This window comes from Cheilinus undulatus, linkage group 4 (genome assembly GCF_018320785.1).
Source record: "Cheilinus undulatus linkage group 4, ASM1832078v1, whole genome shotgun sequence".
NCBI classification, from domain to species: Eukaryota; Metazoa; Chordata; class Actinopteri; order Labriformes; family Labridae; genus Cheilinus; species Cheilinus undulatus.
In genome coordinates this window covers 19,679,420-19,697,434 of record NC_054868.1, presented here as the reverse complement: position 1 = coordinate 19,697,434, position 18,015 = coordinate 19,679,420, and the positions used below count along the sequence as shown (strand labels likewise).

Below are 18,015 nucleotides of genomic sequence, written 5' to 3'. Positions count from 1 at the left end.
AGTTGCCAAGAGCAAATAGCCTTGACAGCTTAATAACTTAAGACCAGTAGCTCTTTCTCTGCTGGTAATGAAATATTCAAGTGATTGGTCAGGCGGTTCATTACAAATAAACAACAGGACCTGCTTGGCCCGATGCAATTTGCACATTGTTCAAACAAAGCAGTGGAGGATGCTACCACAATTCTGCTTAACTCTCTTTATAAGCATCTGGAGGGTACGACAACTTATGCCATTTGCATATTTCTCCTCAGCTTTTAATAAAATCCAGCCAAACATTTTATCTCCTAACTTAGGAGATAAAAAGTTTGGCTGAATAGCTGTGACTCTGCACATGTGTTTAGCAGCAGCACATTTACTTCAAAGCCTAATGATTAACTTTCTCTCTGTCCATGGTCCACTTGCAGCTCTAGGGTTGTCAGCAGTGATTAAAACAGGTCAAGGAGGATCAGCTGTGCTCTGTTTCTTTACTAGCTGGCACACAGGGGAATTGCATTAGAAATCTCCAGTTCAGTTGGACTACTTCTACTTCTACTGCTTGTATGACTACTACTTCATAGGAGTTCCTGCTCTTGCTCTATGCAGACTCTAACAGATACCAGAGTGGAAAACATCAGCCTGCTAATAACAAAACTGGTGACAGCAGATTTACTCACTCATTTATCAAACTTGAGTAAAACCACAGATTTTGGTGAAGAAATCATCTAAAGTTGTCGATAAATGGGTCAGCTGAAAAATCACAGTTCAGCTGGCCTAACCCCCGTTGCTATGACATAGAGGTATGCTATACAGAAAAGACCCCCCCCCCCCCCCATCAGGGTTGTTGATTTCTAGGATTTCTAGGTCAAAAAAGTAACAGAAATGTAATATTTGTTGATTTTCAGCCTGAAAATGGCATTGAAAGGACTTAAAAACACTACATGTGTAAAGAAATTCCTGCTGTGGTTATCAGCTTTGTTGTTACAGCCCTACATATTTTACTCTGTTTTGACATTGTTATGTATAAATCCTGTGTGGTGGAGGATATGTAAAAGGGCTTACATCTTCAGTGTTTTTCTCAATCTGTTAGTTTGGTAAAAAGTATGTTATCGCTGAGTGTTATGATTGAAAAATGCAAAAGGAAATAGCTTGGATAAAGATAAACAAATGAACCCTGCTAATCACAACATGGAAATTCCAAAACAAAAACAAAAACAAAAAAACAAAAACAAAAACAAAAACAAAAAAAAACTTAAGCAGTATAAATAAAAAAGATGTGTGTTTATATTTCTGCATCTTCATAAATATGTTTCTGTATTTTTCTTTTTCATTTAATTTTTTTTTTTTCAAAGAATAGTTCCTGTGGCACAGTTTTACACAAAATTCCTACCCTAACTGACTTTTTTTTTTTTTTTTAATGAAGCTTAAATAAAATGTTCAGATTTTTTTTTTAAGTTTTGATCTTGTAAGGGGAACTATATTTTTTTAATAAACTATTAGTTCAAATTGCCTTTAAAACAGAGCATATAAGAACTGGTTATGATAAAAATTTATGATGCAAAATTCAGGGAATACATGTTTACATGGTTAGTGAGCATGCCCCCTGAACCACTCTAAGGATGGACTAAGCCCAGTGTATTTGGCACATCAGGCTCTGCCTCTGCTATAGGAGTTGATCAGTGCGAATCCTGTGTGATGGAGGGCCTCCACGTGTTGATTTCACCTTTTTTGTGATCATCTGTAGTCTGTGAGTGTAAATCCTCTTTAAGCTACAGGTGTTTCCAACAAGTAACAACCTAATATTCAAAACCTTGATTGCATGTGTGTGTGCAGTGGCAGAGGTGGTGGTGGGTTTCGCAGGCCCTCTAAGATTTTGTGCCCAGGGCCCTCAGCATTGTAAATCCAAGCCAAGCTTGTCCATTTTATTTTTATAGTAAATTTACAAAAGAAACACTTGTGCATCAAATATAACAAACCACAATAAGCTGAAATCTTGCACTGCTCAACATCATTTAAAAAGCAATATTGTTCACATCAATTGTCAAAGCTTTGCTTGAATAATAAATACATTTTCAAAGTCATATGTCAAATCATAATCAAACACCACCATATTTAGGCTGCACAACAAGCCCAGATTTACTTAAGAATGTAAGACCTGCCATAGTATTGGAGTGCATCGTACACTCACGTTCAGGTTAGGGCTGGACAAAAAGGTTAAAAAATTGAATCTCCAATTTTTTCACATTTATTTTTCCAAATGACAAGGAAACTACTCAAACAGGTTTCTTTAATTTCTATCAACAATATGTAACAAAACTGAACAGCATGTTCCTTTAAAGATTGATGTGGGAGCTGTTTACTTCTCTTTAAAAGCACACCATGGAGGATTATTTTCATTAACACTCTGAAAGTTTTTATCAGCTTAAGAAAAAGACTGAAAGTAATGCTAATGTCTCTCCATGATCTATACAAGTAAAAAGACCATCAGAGGAATATTGATCATTTCCATATTTGTTTTTAATTACTTGTCATCTCTGCCACAGAACCAGTGCCAGATAAAAACGCTGGCAAGCAGACCATACCTACTTTTAATTTCAATTCCTACTAAAAGGATTCAGAGTGAATAATACGAGCAGGATGTTCTTCTTTGAGGGAATGTTTTCCTTGCGTTTGAGAACACTGTGGTTACACATGAGCAATAGGCAAAGAAAAATGTATCATTTTGTTAACAGGGTTGCCAGAATTAACATAAAATCTCAATTCTCTAAATCGTGATTTTCCAAAAACCTGATTTATTGATTTAATCAATTTATTGCCCAACCCTAATTCAGATTGATACGTGTAGATCTATGAGTGAAAAGGACTGTGCATCCATTTTTCTGCCATTCACCCATTTGACAAATGATGCCTGGTATGTTTTGTAGATGAAGACGGCTTCAGTGAGCTGATAGTATTTTTCAAGCTGAACAGACCACCACTAAGATGAACAGCTGCCAAAGTGGAACACATTTATGAGGAAAGACAAAAGTAACCAGTACTACAGACTTATGGACAGAACTCATATTTTAGTGTCAGCTATTTTGTCTCAGAGAAGCGAGGTTTGGTCTATGGAGGAGTTGACAGCAAAGACCAAATAAAGGCTGGCTTTTCTTGTTCATATTGCACAGCTTCTTGTTGTTTAAATTTATTACAGTCAGACAGTTTACTCTTGTTTGTCCTTGCTTTAGGGTTGTAACAATAAGTCAAACTCAGGATAAGGTGAAGGCCTTAAAATTTGCTGCATTCTCATATTTTTACCTTTTTTTTTTTCACAAAAAACTGCTATAATCCAAAAAGTCCTTTATTCAGACTGTATTTGTAACTAGAAAAGCACTCAGAGAGTGCAGATCTCTGCCATTAGCCCTATCTCCCAATAGTACAGAATCCTTCAAAAAATTCTTGGATCCAGATCCGGATCACTCCCAAAATCTAATCAGTTCTTCCTTATGCTGTTTCTGACATTTCCTGAAAATTTCATCAAAGTCCGTCCTCAACTTTTTGAGTTATGTTACTGACAAACAAACAAACTAACTAACTAACAAACCCTGTGGATCACATAACCTCCTTGGTGGAGGTAATAATGTGTGACTGCATTGCTAGGTATTGTTACATCCCCACCCTACTTGGATCCATAATGGTGAGTCTTTCTGTAAATCCCTTAACATATTAGGGACTTTGATCAGATGTTTCTTCTGTCCTTAAAAACAAATCTGTTTTACATACCGTCCTGGATATACTGAAGGGCCTCGTTACGTTTCTGAAAGCCCACAGTTTCCCACTGGTTTGTTTTGTCCAGGTATGTTGTGGCGATGACTGGAAGGGTCATGCGGCTTATGACGTTCTCTCCACTGCCACTAGGCTGGGAGAACAGGTTCTCCATTGATCGTCCACTAATGGGGTTCTCCACCAACGCTGAAGTGCCTTCTCCTCCTGCATGCACATAAAAAACATTCCCCACAAGAGTTATATTTAACATCTGAAGATATATGCCCAAATAAAAGGCTGTCCCTCACCTGTCACAGAGATCTGGGTTCTGGTTGGTGTGTTGGGAACCAAATCTCTATTAGGAATTCCGCTGTTCAGGATTTCTTCTTGTATACCATCTTAAGGATGAAACAGTTCAGATGTTGGGGATGAATATTAAATGATTGAAGCACAAGAGTTTCTCAGCTAATCATGAAGCTTGGCAAATGATGAACTCACCTACACCTTTAGTTGCGGGGTCTAGAATTACAAACTGAGGAGATTTCACTAAAACACCTTGAGGCTGGAGAAAGAACATTAAAGAAAAACATTGTAAATTGGAAACAGAAAAATACTAGTGTACAGCAAGTCCTAAAATAGTCCTGGGCTTTCTAAGGGCTAATTTACAGTTGCATCAAGGTAAAATCCTGCAAAGAAATATAGTTTAAATTAATAGCTGAATTTTAAAAGGTATACTCCTAATCTATCAGATTTTACAAGCATTTTTATGAATGCAATATTGGGATGACATGACAATTATTGTATTAATGCAAATGTAGCAGTCTGAATTAAAAGTTAAACTCAAAATGCAGATTTCCTTAAAGACTCAGAGAGCAGAACACAGACTCAGTAATCAGTTTGAGTTGTTTAATAAGGGTTATAGCTTGAATTGACAGTTGAGTTGGGTGAAGAGTGGCTGGTAGAGGGATGGAGTGTCTTGAGAGCTGATCCAAAGTCTTGAATATGACAAGCTGATGGCAGGGATGATCCTGAAGCTTAAGAGAACATATTTTTGCAGACTAACAGTATAAGGTCTTAGATACAAGAAGGAATATGTCGTCCCCTTCGTGCTATTGTGCAGGACAATCTGGTGATTAATGACTGAGCTGCAGGCTGATGACTTGATGGGAGGCAGGTGAGGTGGCTAAGGCAATCTGGAGGAAGAGAGGAGGATTGCCACTCAGAGACAAACTGTGACAGTGGTGGGGGGTTGGGGGGTGGGGGTGGGGGGCAGAAGTAGAAATGTCTTTTGGGCAGATTAAATATCCAACTAACAGTATTAGGATCAAACAACCATTCAGAAGACATCTACGTCTTTGATTACCCCTGATCACCAATGCTGCATTCAAGGACACTGCAGTAACCAAAATGGAAGAAGAGATGATCTGTCAGGGCTAAAGGGGGCTCTGGAGGAAGCAAACAAAAGCAGGGAATCAGGCTTGATTGTCTTGGAACCAGGACTTCCAGGACTAGATTCACTGCCAATCATTTGCAGTTTCCCACGTCCCGGTTTCTCTTGGCCAGATAAGAGAGCACACAGATGAAGTCTGTGATCTGGAGATAAGCGCTGCTCCATGAAGAGGTTGATTTCCCAAGGTAATTATGGATAAGGGGTTTTCAGTTCCTAGGCACTACCCTCAGAAGTTATATGTAAGAAATTTTAGCATCATCAGTCACAGTAACTGGCTGCTGGACAAAGGTATGTGCATTTCTCAAGAACTTCAGAGTAAGATTTAGGGTCTACAACGTTGGTGTCTCTAAATGGATGAGTGGTTTGAGATGGAGATTTTGTAGGTACTGTAGGAACTGGTTGGCCTGACTATGTAAGTTTTTATTCATTAAATTGACCTCATGAGGTACTGTTGTTAATGCAATGAGTACATTTGTCGATTCAAAATGAGAAGTAGTATTAAAACTAGGCCACTGAGGTGGGTGTACTAAGCAGTGCTGGTCTCCACTTGTCAAATTCTGTTATTGTTTTGATTGAAAGCCCCCTGGTGCCAGAAAAAACAAATTGTGTGTTTAACTTTTTATTGTGCTGAGGAACAGTCCTGATGTAGTAAATAATTCCCTAAAAGACACATAGAGTGTGATTTTCTTACCACCACACGTAAAACCTTTATGACTCCATCAGTGAGACTTGAGTTCCTCACAGCTGCCTTGACCTCAATGGTGTACTGTCCTTCTTTCATAGGAATAATGAGAAAGGGTACAGATTGTGTAGTCTGAGGTCCAACAGTAACCTCCTGACGAAACCGTGCAAGTTTGGAGGCGGCACTACACACATTCTCCTCCTCCCTCAGATCCACACGCACCTTTAAAAAACAGACAAAAACAGAACAAAGACATATGAGAGGCTGAGAATAGATCAGCACTAGGTTTTGTTTTCATATAGCAATTCATATTTGACTTGCTGGATTTTTAAAAAATAGGACATTAAAATAACAGATGGACAAGTTCAAATTTAAGTGCCACTTACTGGCCTGCTTCCTGCTGCATGTAGTAAGTTCATTTGCATTTGCATTTGACTATTTGAACAGAATGAGAGTGCCTTGATGGGTGAAATTGATGGTAAAAGTTTCTTTTTACAACCTAATAATAATGTTAATGGGTATTAGGAAGAGTTGTTGATCAACACAATTGAGGTCATGTCTTTTGAGAACACAGTCTTTTGAACTTTGTTAAAAAAATATGCATGATATTAAATATTTGGTTGAGGGAAAATGATAGTCATAAATAAAATAAACAGGTACATTTAAGAAGTAAAGGTGCAAAACTGTGAACATCAATTTTTGTAAGCAAAGGAACTACAGATCCCACCAAAGCTCATTGATAAGAGAAATCCAACTCTCTGGAGTGACCATGTGATTGTTTGGGTGTGAACAAACCTGAGAGCGGATCATTGTAGATCGCAAAACAGTAGCACTTAAATGCTCTGTGTGGTGTTTTTACACTTCAAATTATAAAATTATTATTAAAAAGTAATGATTTATGGCATGTTTTTATTCTGAAATTACAAGTGTAAAAAGCTCTATGCCTTTATGCTGAAACTACAGAGAAGTCAAGTGAAAAAATGTGGAGTCAGCCTGTTTGTTAATAGATTCAGGCACTGCACTATTAATAATGTCTCATTTCTCGAAGCTTATTCAACATGCTCAAAATACATGTAAGGTATGTGATGTTGGTTTATGACCACTGCAGTCACAAAAAGAGGCTACATTTAAAAAAAAATTTATTGATGGATTAAGTCAGGAAAGACTCATACAGCGCCTATAAAAATAATTAAATGTTTAACCTTTTTATTTATTTTGGAAATTAGTCATGGTCAATATAAATTGGCTTTTTTGACAAAGAATCACAAAAAAAACTCTCTAATTTCAAAGGGAAAACATATTTCTACAAAATCCAGCTAATTGGTGCTAGTAGTCTCTCAATTAGTAAAATGGGGATCACCTTAGTGCGGTGACTGTGTCTCAAGTGATTTTAGGATAAAGAAACCTGTGTCTGGAAGGTCCAGTCACTGGTAAATCATTATTCCTGGCTGCCATTACACCATGAAGACAAAAGAACACTCCAAGCAACTCAGAGAAAAGGTTATTGAAAATTATAAGTCAGGGGATGGATACAAAAAAAATTCCAAAGCACTGAACATTTCTCAGAGTTCAGTTAAATCCATCAAGAAATGGAAGGAATATGGCATACATGAAATCTGCTCACAAAGGGCTGTCCTCACAAACTGAGTGACCATGCAAGAGACTGTGCTGGTGAGAGAGGCCACCAAGACACCTATGACTACTCTGAAGGAGTTACAAGCTTCAGCAGCTGAGATGTGAGAGACTCCTCATACAACAACTGTTGCCAGGGTTCTTCATCAGTCGAAGATTTACCAGAGAGAGGCAAAGAGAAAGCCACTGATGAAGAAATCTTAGATTAAATCTTGATAAGAGTTCACCAAAAGGCATGTGGGAGGCTCCATGGTCAAGTGGGAGAAAGTTCTTTGGTCTGTTGAGACCAAAATGGTGCTTTTTGGCCATCAGACAAGACGCTATGTTTGGTGGACACCAAACACTGCACATCACCACAAACCCACCATCCTCACTGTAAAGCATGGTGGAATCATCAAACACGGGACGTGATGTTAAACTGTCCATTGTGCCAGTAGGTGGTATGCACTTTACCTGAGGGTTTCCTTAATGTTAAGTGTGATTGGGAGTCTTCCTGGTGATTCCTCCTGGTGGCTCCTCCTGGTTCCAAGAACATCACCAGAGGCGCATCTCCAATGACGCTCCCAACATCAAGAGTGTCACCGGAGATGCACCTAACTTACCTGAGGGTTTCCTTGATGTTAAGAATGACTGGGAGTCCTCCTAGTAGTTCCTCCTGGTGGTTCCCCGATGTTAAGAGAGGACACTTCCAGAAGGCTGAACAGTGATCTCTAGCGTCCCAGAGCCACCCCCCTCCACACCGGCTCTTACGACCCACCATGCCAACGCACAGACACCCTCATACCTATCTTATCACATGGCACACACAGCCTCAACAGCACCTCTTTGTAAAGGAAAAAAGCGGAATCCTGAAAACTCCAAAGCAGGAACTGGAAGAACATCTGGAAAAGGTCCACCAGGACACACAAAGGCACAAACAGATAGTTATTTCACATGACATCCCACCTATTCAACCTCCTGAATTTGACCCGGAGACTGGTACTCCAAAATGGAAGGAAGTAGAGAATACAGTACGGCACGCAAGATCAGCATCGGCACCTGGGCCTTATGGAGTACCGTACAAGCTCTACAAGAATGCACCTGATGTTCTACGCTTTCTTTGGGGGCTCATGAGGATAGTGTGGCAGAGAGGAATAATACCTAAAGCATGGCGAAGGGCTGGAGGAGTGCTGATTCCCAAGGAGAAGGATGCAACAGACACCAGCCAATTCCAGCCAATCTGCCTTCTGAATGTTGAGGGAAAAATCCTCTGGATTTCAGATTGTATTGTTGATGCAGTATGTAGCCCAACGATTGTTGCTTATTGAAAGGGCCACAACGCATCTCTCCTACTGCACTCTCATAATCTTTGTGTTTACCTTTGGCTGAAAATCAAGCTTTGGTTGCCTGTTAGGTGTCGGAATCACGCAGACATCTTCAGCATCACTCAGGCTCTTGGGGTCCTTACTAGCTTTGTGTTAGCGGGCTGCCAGTATTGGTTGACCCCCTCTTGTTACCCTTTAGTGCTAGTAGTTATCTCTTGGAGGAAAAACAGACTTACTGTTGCAGAATCTGGGCTGTAGTTATGGAGGATTGCTTTGACTTCAATCTGCTCTCCTTTGACAGCAGAGTAGGGCAGTCTGAGATCAATGAAGAACTCCTTCCTCGTAATTAGTTCTAATGGCTCACCAACACAGATTCCTTAAATATGCAAAGAAAAAATGCATACAGACAATAAAGGTGTAGAAGTTCATGTTTAAAAGACACAGATATAGATAGGATAATTCACTTTGTTCTCACCATGAGTTCGGGACAGACTGACACCAATAATTTTCCATGTTGTCAATGAATCTTGCAAAGGAAAATGTTTCAAAAATGATGCGGTGTCACTAAAAATATGGAAACAGTATTTTCATGATATTAGTAGACCTCTAACCAACCCCTTTCCCGTGCTAAATACAGCTGTAATACAGAGTTGTCAGTTGTATTACTATTTTGTAAACAAAAATGAGAGATGTGTATCAGAAAGAAAGGGAGTCCCAAAAGAACATGTATATTTCATCGTTTTACTGTAAGAGATCAAGTGCAGCTTTAAACTTGGTGATGATACAGTGCTTAACAAATTTATTAGACCACCACCCAAAGTAAGGTTTATGCCCTATGCCCTAAATGAACAGCACTGGTAAAAATGGGTAAAACCAAAATCATTTTTTATGTTTCTGCAATGGTTAATACACCAATATGTAGAAGCTCTTTAACCAAATTGATATTTTTAATGCTAAAATGTCATTATTATTGTTGCATTCCTGAACAGAAAAAATAGTTTTAGTGGTTGAATGTTATTCTTGATTAATTTCTGACTTCTCAGAGAAGCCCAGTGAGCCGGCTCAAATTTGGGTATAAAAAGGTGAATTCAGTTTGAAATTCCTCATTCCTGTTCAAAATGGTAAAACGTGGAGAGCTCACTGAAAAAGAAAGAGTCCGCATTAAAGCACTTCATGATGCTGTATGGTCTAATACATTTGTTAAGCACTGTTTTAGATAGGTTGTAAGTATAGTTTTGTGAGTAGATGCTTTTGACCCACCAGTTCGGGTTTTGTCGAGGACAATTGGGAAGTTTAACATCAGACCAGAGCCAGCTCTCAGGGAAATGGGTGCGACACACAATTTCCTCACTGACCATGTAACCGTCCTCAATTCCAGAAGACCCAGAGTGCCCCATCACATGTTCCTGTCTCTTACTGCGAACCAGTTGGAGGTTGTCCTCCCTATGATCTGCTCGCTGGTTTTCCATGTCCCTGCAGCATTGCAGGAAGGCTTTGACACAGGCTTTATCCTTTTCAATGTACCTGCTGCGAATCTCACAGCTGTATGAAACAGGGGTCTCCTTTAAGCCCTCCTGACAACAGTCATGTCGTAGTTCATCTTTGTAATCACTCACTGTATAAAACAAGGGATTGATTCAGAGATAACAATGTGGATTTAAAAGAGAACAGGGTCAAAGAAAAACACTGATGAAGCATATTTTGATAACAAAGATAAAAAGACAATGTAAAAGTCATTCATTTTTCTTAAACTGCCCTTTGGTAACATGATTTTTAATTAAAGTTTCAAATATTGGAGATTCGGCTCATTTTAATTTTAATACACAGCATGGCAAAGAAAAATGTTAAAATTCAGCACAAACAGTGTCAGAACTGTTCGGCAGACTGTGACTGAAAACTTTTGTTATTTTTCAGCTTTGAGTCTTACATGAGCTGGTTGTAACTTCCATTATGGTGGTGGATCTTTTCCTCCTGGAGGGGACCGGACATCTCAATTCTGGAAACAGTAGAGGAAACTTCTTCAAAGCTTAACAAGGTTTGACCAAGTGATACCACATTTTATTCAGGATTAAAGTTGGGAAAACTGAGATGCCTTCACACACTTGTTCTGAACATTGATATTTGATTGGTACACTTAAGGAAGTTAAAGCAAAAAAAAAAAAAAGAAAGACATACATGAGAAAAAGTTGTAATACCTTTTCTGTATGGAGTCCCAGAACCAGTGTTGGACTCAAACAGCAGTCCAGCATCGTAGAACACACCCATACCATCTCTGCCTCCTCCTGGTGTGCAGCCTGTGTCGAATTTCTCTACAGCGTCCCACACCTAAAAAAGGTGAAGGTAAGTAACACACAGAAGCTTACAGTATGTAACCTAAAAGATAAATATGTAAACTCAGGAGTACTAGCTTAAAGAAAAAATTATATAACATTTTCACATTTAGATAGCAGTTTCAAAGTTGAGTTGAATACTACAAGAACTTTCATTAAGAGAATGGTACGATTTCTTTCCACAGAGTGCTCAGGTTACCTGTTTTAGCATTATGTAACTTTGGCAGCCGGACGCTGCTCTCTCTAGTTCACACACCAGCCTTAAGCTAAAAAGAAACCAGTTATCCTGTCTTGGTACTGTTTGATACGACAGCTGAAGCTATGAAACAATAAACTGACAAGCCAGATTAACTGTTTCAGATATCTGTTGCATGGAATACATTTCACATTCATTGGATAGACCTTTCATAAAAAGTGTTTATGAAGGGGAGAACTTTAGGAAAAAAGAATGACTGGTCCATGTTCTGTCTGTCACTTCATTACAAGCCAGTCAGAATGGAAAGACAAAATGAGGTAGTGCTATCGTGATTTCTGAACAGTGGAAATGGGGGTGGATAATATTCATGCAGAGGACAGTCAGCAGAAGTGCAAAAATACCTTCTTTTGTCAACAAAGACTTCCAGTGTGGTTCTTTGCTCCTCTTTCAATAAAAATATTCATGACTCATGCCAATGCAGGTTGGCTTTGGAGTGAAGAGTGAAATCAGCTTTTCCCAGTGGTGACCTTTTGAGGGAAGTTCTTTGCTTTTGTTGAATTAAAAAAATGTGGTCCAGTGCTGATAAAACTACTGCTATGCTTTAGCTACATCTGAGCTGATTGCTCCACTGGTTGCAGCCATTGCTACTGGTTTCCTATACAACAAAACACCACCTGCAGCTACTGCCCTAGTTCTCCTCAAATGACGCTGATTGCCCTGATCCCTTTTCACCTAGCACAATTGTTTCAGATAGGAGCTTTGTAAGATGGATCTGCCTGATGACAGACACTGAATCTGGCCAATCCATCAACTTTGTGAAGTTTATGAAACAGTACAGGTCCAATGAAGCAAAAAAAAAAAAAGATAGAGAGAGAGAGAGAGAAAAATGAGAGTGACCGAGCGAGTAGTCAGACTACAGTGAATATTCGACAGGTTCTTGCATTTTGGCAAGAGCAGTAGTTTGTGCAAGGTGGTTATGTTGCTGTTGCACAAATGAGTAATATGTACATACTCCACATGCTAAAAGTTTACAAACAAGGCGATGCAGACATAAGCAGAGTTATACTTGTGCAAAGTCTGCACCTTGTCAGTCAACGTGGCTCTCTAACTTCTCACATCTTTTCTGGTTTCAACACAGATTATGTAAAACACACATTTGTCAACACATACACACTGTCATTTTATTTAGGCACAAATGCAGCCAGACACCTTTTTGGTGAGTGCTAAAAAGCAATCACACACAAAACTCTTCCATAATGTTGCACCAATGCTTTCTAGGTTATGTAATGTTTCCAAACATTGGAAAATATAAAATTAAAATGACCTTCTTCTGGGTGAGACGGTGCTTGTTGTTCAGGACGTAGACACCTTTGTCCACTGCCACCAGTCCCACTATGGCCCCTGGGTCTCCAGTTATCTTCAGACCAAACATGCTGCGAGGCTTATAGGCTGGTCTGGCTGGTTCTAACCTCAGCTGTGTGTGAAGGAGATTTCAGTTAAAAATGAAAGTAAAAGTGTAACATGTTACGGATATCTACATTTTACCACACTGTCCTGGATATACAGTAAGAATATGTAACAAGACAACCATTAGTATAGAAACCACCCCCCTTTGAAGACCACTTTTTTAAGCATTAATCAAAGCATGTCCAACTACTGAATAAAACAAGGTAGGTTGCTATTTTTAACAATTAAATAAATGTTTTGCAGATGCATCAGGTGTCCTAGAAATTGTAATATTTTTTAGGTTTTAAATATGGGATATGCAATATGGGGAAGAAAAGGATCTCTCTGCTGCTGAAAAGTGTCAAATAGTGTAATACCTTGGACAAGGAATGAAAACAGATATTTCATGAAAAATTATCAAGGGTGATCATCGTACTGTGAAGAAATTTGTGGCTGATTCAGACCCAGGTTCATGCAGATAAAGGCATAATTAGGAAGGTTTCTGAGGGACAAATTCATCAGATTAAGAGAACAGCTGCTGAAATGCCATTACAAAGCAGCAAACAGGTATGTGAAGCTGCTGGTGCTTCTCGAGTCCCACCAACCTCAAAGTGTAGGATCCTCCCAAGGCTTGCAGCCATGTATAAACCTACTATTCCCCTGCCCCTATCCAATGTTCACAAGCAAAAACGGTTGCAGGGGGTCCAGAAATGCATGGAGACTAATTTTCAAACAGTCTTGTTTACTGATGAGTGCTGTGCAACCCTGGATGGTCCAGATGAGGAGTAGTGGATGGTTGGTGGATGGCCACCATGTCCCAACAAGGCTGTAATGTCAGCAAGGAGGGAGCTGGTAGGCCCCTTTAGGGTCCCTGAAGGTGTGAAAATGACCTCGGCAAAGTATAAAGAGTTTCTGACTGACCACTTTCTTCCATGGTACAAAAAGAAAAACTGTGCCTTCTGTAGCAAAATTTTCCTCATGTATGACAATGCACCATCTCATGCTACAAAGAATACCTCTGTGTCATTGGCTGCTATGGGCATAAAAGCAGAGAAACTCATGGTGTGGCCCCCATCCTCTCCTGACCTCAACCCTAATGAGAACCTATGGAGCATCCTCAAGCTAAAGATCCATGAGGGTGGGAGGCAGTTCACATCAAACAGCAGCTCTGGGAGGATATTCTGACATCTTGAAAAGAAATTCAAGCAGAAACTCTCCAAAAACTCACAAGTTCAATGGATGCAGGAATTGTGAAGGTGATATCAAAGAAGGGCTCCTATGTTAACATGGAACTTGGCCCGTTAAGATGTTTTTGGTTGAAATAGCTTGTGATTTCAGTAAATGTGACCTCCTAATGCTGCAAATTTAACAAATGACCATTTTCAGTTATTCACAACCTATAAAATCTTTTAAAACTTTGTTGTGCATAATAATGTGGAACAGTGCATTTTGAGGTTTTTATTTTTCAAAAAATAATGGTTATCATTATGAAGTCTGTTCAAAAACATCTGAATTATGCTGTAATAGCTGCTGACTTGAAAAATATTCTGACTGTCATTTGCATTTGCATTTAGGAAAATCAAAGAAAAATATCATTAACATAATAATTTGGAACGCCATGTATATACAGATATTTGTACGTGTATTAATGTGAATATTTGTATATAATGCATATATACTGTATATATATATATAAATATAATATTCACAGTAAGTATGAATATGGAGATCTAAATTTACGGCCCAAATTCACAGTGATATGTTAGTGTAGCGTGTCTTACCCCGCCCATGCAGGAGTCCTTCACATCCATCCAAACAGAGTCTGACACCACTTCGTTATCGCTTGTGTGGTAGTAGGCAATGATGCGGAATGATGGCAGCATTTCTTTAGTGATGGGAAGCATCAAGGCAATTAGCACCTGACCTCTTGCCTTGTATCTGCCATGTTTCACCAGCTGACCTCTGCTCAGGACCTAGAGAGACAGATTTACACACAAAAACATTTCATATATATAAATATACGAGATGTGGGACCCACAATTCGAATATTTTTTTTCATATTTACAGGTCTAAAACACCTCTCACCAGGTATGTGATATCATTTTGGGTGTTTGTCTGCCTGCTGAAGATTAAGTATATTTTCAGATTTTCTCCTAATCCCACCTCAGCTGCATCCACACCTGCAAAATGACACAATGCAATGACTGCCTGACACCCACATGATTGAACACTTAATCCATATTTAACTTCTTCCACCACAATTTCCACCTTTTCTTCACCATCTGATGTTATTTCAGGATGTTCCTCACCTATGTGGATGAAGTTGTTGCTTCTGGTGGTATATGAGTCAGCTGCCATGGTGGCTGCTGCCTGTCTTTCAGGTGGAATGGCAGGATCATTTGTTTTTGCCTGCAACCAAAGGTATAGATTTGTAATAGGTAAATCACATAGTAAAAACTAAAAAAAATAAATAAATAAATAAATCTGCTTTTCATTTATTAATCTTTAAAGTCAAATAAAAATAAACCTAAAATCAAACTACAGTAGGTGATATCAGTAAATCCCTACTAAATACATTTTAAAGGACTGATCTCTCGCTCCCCTTTGGGTGTGTTGTTCTCACCTCTTACATTTAGTGCAAGATTGTGCTTCCTTCAGTTTGTCTGGGAGTCACTCAAAGGTTCAAACATAATTTATACATTTTATTTAACATGGAGCCCTTCCGGTCTAGCACTGCCACTGCACTGAGTAAGAGAGATAGCCTGACCAAACTCTGCTGAGTAGAGCACAGCAGCAGAGCTGAGAGCAAAGCAGCTAAGCAACCTAACCATCAGGTTCAGGCACCAGACTCCCCCACTAGCCATCAGGCCAGCCACCAGGCAAAGCCAAGGATCAACAACTGTTTTTCTGTATATAAATGATATAAGCAATGTGACAAAGCTGAAATGAACAAGTTAAAGTGTTAGTATTATAATTAGAATAGTATTAGTGTGTTCAATGAAAACAAGTTATCATTAACATTGTAAACAACAAAATGTATGTTGTTTGGAAATAGTAAAATAAATACAGATGTTAAAGATAGAATATCTGACATTTAACACTTTGATGTAATAAAAATCAAACATATGCTATGTAAATGTTTTTCTGAGTACAGTATCAACACACTGAATTAAAACTTCGGTACCCTGTAGTTTTGTTTATATGGGATGTTTATAACTCTGTCTGGACCGGATTGGGGCGGTAACCTTCTCCTCTGGCTCCTCTGAAGCAGCCGACCGAAGGCCTGCCACCGGTTTCCCCTCCACCTAAAAAGCCTCGACATTTGTCTAGCAAACCCTCTGACAAAGCGAAAGGAAAAACTAGAGTTAATATCGGACTTGCTTTTCCTCGGTGGCGAGCCCTCTGGACGCTGAAAAGTTCTCGCATGACTCAGAACTGGCTTTGCTTCTTTTGGATGCATAAATAGGCTACATCTTTTCATTCACTGTGCGAATTGTCTCAACGTTTGTCCAATGTTGATTTAGTGACACAGCACTATTCTTATGGTTGGACATTTAAGCTGAGTGTGATAGCACGGCTGAAATAAATGTGGGGTAAAAATGAATGGAAGCTAGGCGTGCTAATGTTAGCCTGCTGCTAATAAATGTCTGATTCGACAATGAACCTCATAGTCAAATCAGACTCCACCCACTGTCCTGTGGTGCTGGGGTTGTTTATCACCTCAGACGGCAAGCACGTGGCTAATTATGTATGCACAATGATGTCAAAGCAAAGCTATTTCTCTGCCCCTGCTCAGTATCGCTGGGGACTCTGCAGGGAAAGTGGGAAAGTTTGACCAGAGCTTTCTCGTAAAGCAGAATTTTAATCTAAGTGAGGTTTTCCTGGTTAACCAAAGGCTTAATATCATCAGCGGTATGGAGGGATTTTGTGTCATCACTGCGAGTAATAAAGAGGCTGAAAGAAGGGAACTATAGCTGAGCGTCGCAAACACCGATTCAGCGGCAGAGAGAGAGAGGCCTACGTCAGCTAATTAGCAGAAGTAGTCTTGGATAAGCCATTGATGAGAGGAGGACTGGACCGGACTATCTGCTGTGGAGCTTTTTTCTTTTCTGGACTAGTCCAAATAAACCAGGATGGTTGGATTTACAGTTTTAGTAAAGGTTTCAGCTGTCATCATGAGGACTGATATTAGCAACTGACGGTAAGAGTCATTTTTCATTTGAAATGTAGAGTTCTAACGCAGTGTCCAGTTAACAGAGCACTTTTGTTATGTGTTTGGATGCTTCGTTGTTGTCGGTGGAGGATGGTATTTGGCTGTTGTAAGCTGCAAAGTTATGGTAGCAGCCGACGTGCTAACAGGCTAATGGTGCTGATGTGAAGCTAACTATTGTTGTTTATGAGTTTAACGTGGGCGTATATTGTGTAACTGACCGTGTGTGTCAGGAAAAGCGCGCAGATTTTGATACTTTAAACCACTTACACAAAAAAGTAAGAGAGAGATTTATGCGTTTTGCTGCTGTTAATGCAGCAAAATAATGTTAAAGCAAATGTCTGGTAGTTGTTCTAAATGTCCGTAATTCTTGAGGACTGCCGGTCATTTTGACTGGGGACAAAAAAGTCTAGCAGAAACGCCGTTTGACTGTTAGTCGACTAAAGGCAAAATCTGACGAATCAGATTCGACTATGAAGAACCTTATTCACTGAAACCTCTAAACTCAACACACATTTCTGCGAGAGCAGCATCTGAATTCATGCTTCTTTCTATTTCTCTCCTCTGTTGTCTGGTTGTTACTTGTGCAGATCGGTTATCTTTAACCCGCTGAACTATTTTCTTAATAACTTTTCCTTTAAAAAGGCACCACACTGAAAATATCCCACCAGTACTGGGCTTTATAGCAAACAGATGGCATCACTGAGACAAATGCTAATTAATGCAGCTTTAGGTTACAATTTGCTAAAATTACATTAAATTAAAAAGAGGAATAATAAAAGACTCACAGTAATAGACAGTCTGGTAGTTCTGGCTGTATTGATGGTGAGCTTTGCCATGCCATTAGCTGTGGTATGGCCCTGCACGTGGCCTGGATCTACCACCACTCGAACACCTTGTGCTGGAGTGCCATCAGGATTAGCAACCTCAACCTGCCCTCAGAGAAACAAACAAAAAAAGATCAGAAATAATCCAATTCAATCTAAGAAAAGGTAGCGGATCAAAAATGTATCTGGTCTGTTTGTCACTTTGTAGTCCTAGCCAT

The 18,015-nt window shown here is 39.4% G+C and overlaps 1 protein-coding gene across 1 annotated transcript in view; it reads right to left on the bottom strand.

The window, feature by feature from the left end:
- LOC121508442 (complement C3-like) overlaps positions 1-18,015 on the bottom strand; it is a 51,380-nt gene that overhangs the window by 19,051 nt on the left and 14,314 nt on the right. The window contains exons 11-24 of the mRNA XM_041785301.1: positions 17,759-17,902; positions 15,070-15,169; positions 14,846-14,940; positions 14,542-14,733; positions 12,639-12,788; positions 10,984-11,113; positions 10,716-10,784; positions 10,049-10,403; positions 9,264-9,352; positions 9,025-9,164; positions 5,862-6,074; positions 4,219-4,282; positions 4,029-4,118; positions 3,739-3,945 (exon numbers count right to left, since the gene is read on the bottom strand). Of these exons, the coding sequence (XP_041641235.1) occupies positions 3,739-3,945; positions 4,029-4,118; positions 4,219-4,282; positions 5,862-6,074; positions 9,025-9,164; positions 9,264-9,352; positions 10,049-10,403; positions 10,716-10,784; positions 10,984-11,113; positions 12,639-12,788; positions 14,542-14,733; positions 14,846-14,940; positions 15,070-15,169; positions 17,759-17,902 (2,038 nt within the window). The remainder of the gene's footprint in view (positions 1-3,738; positions 3,946-4,028; positions 4,119-4,218; positions 4,283-5,861; positions 6,075-9,024; positions 9,165-9,263; positions 9,353-10,048; positions 10,404-10,715; positions 10,785-10,983; positions 11,114-12,638; positions 12,789-14,541; positions 14,734-14,845; positions 14,941-15,069; positions 15,170-17,758; positions 17,903-18,015) is intronic.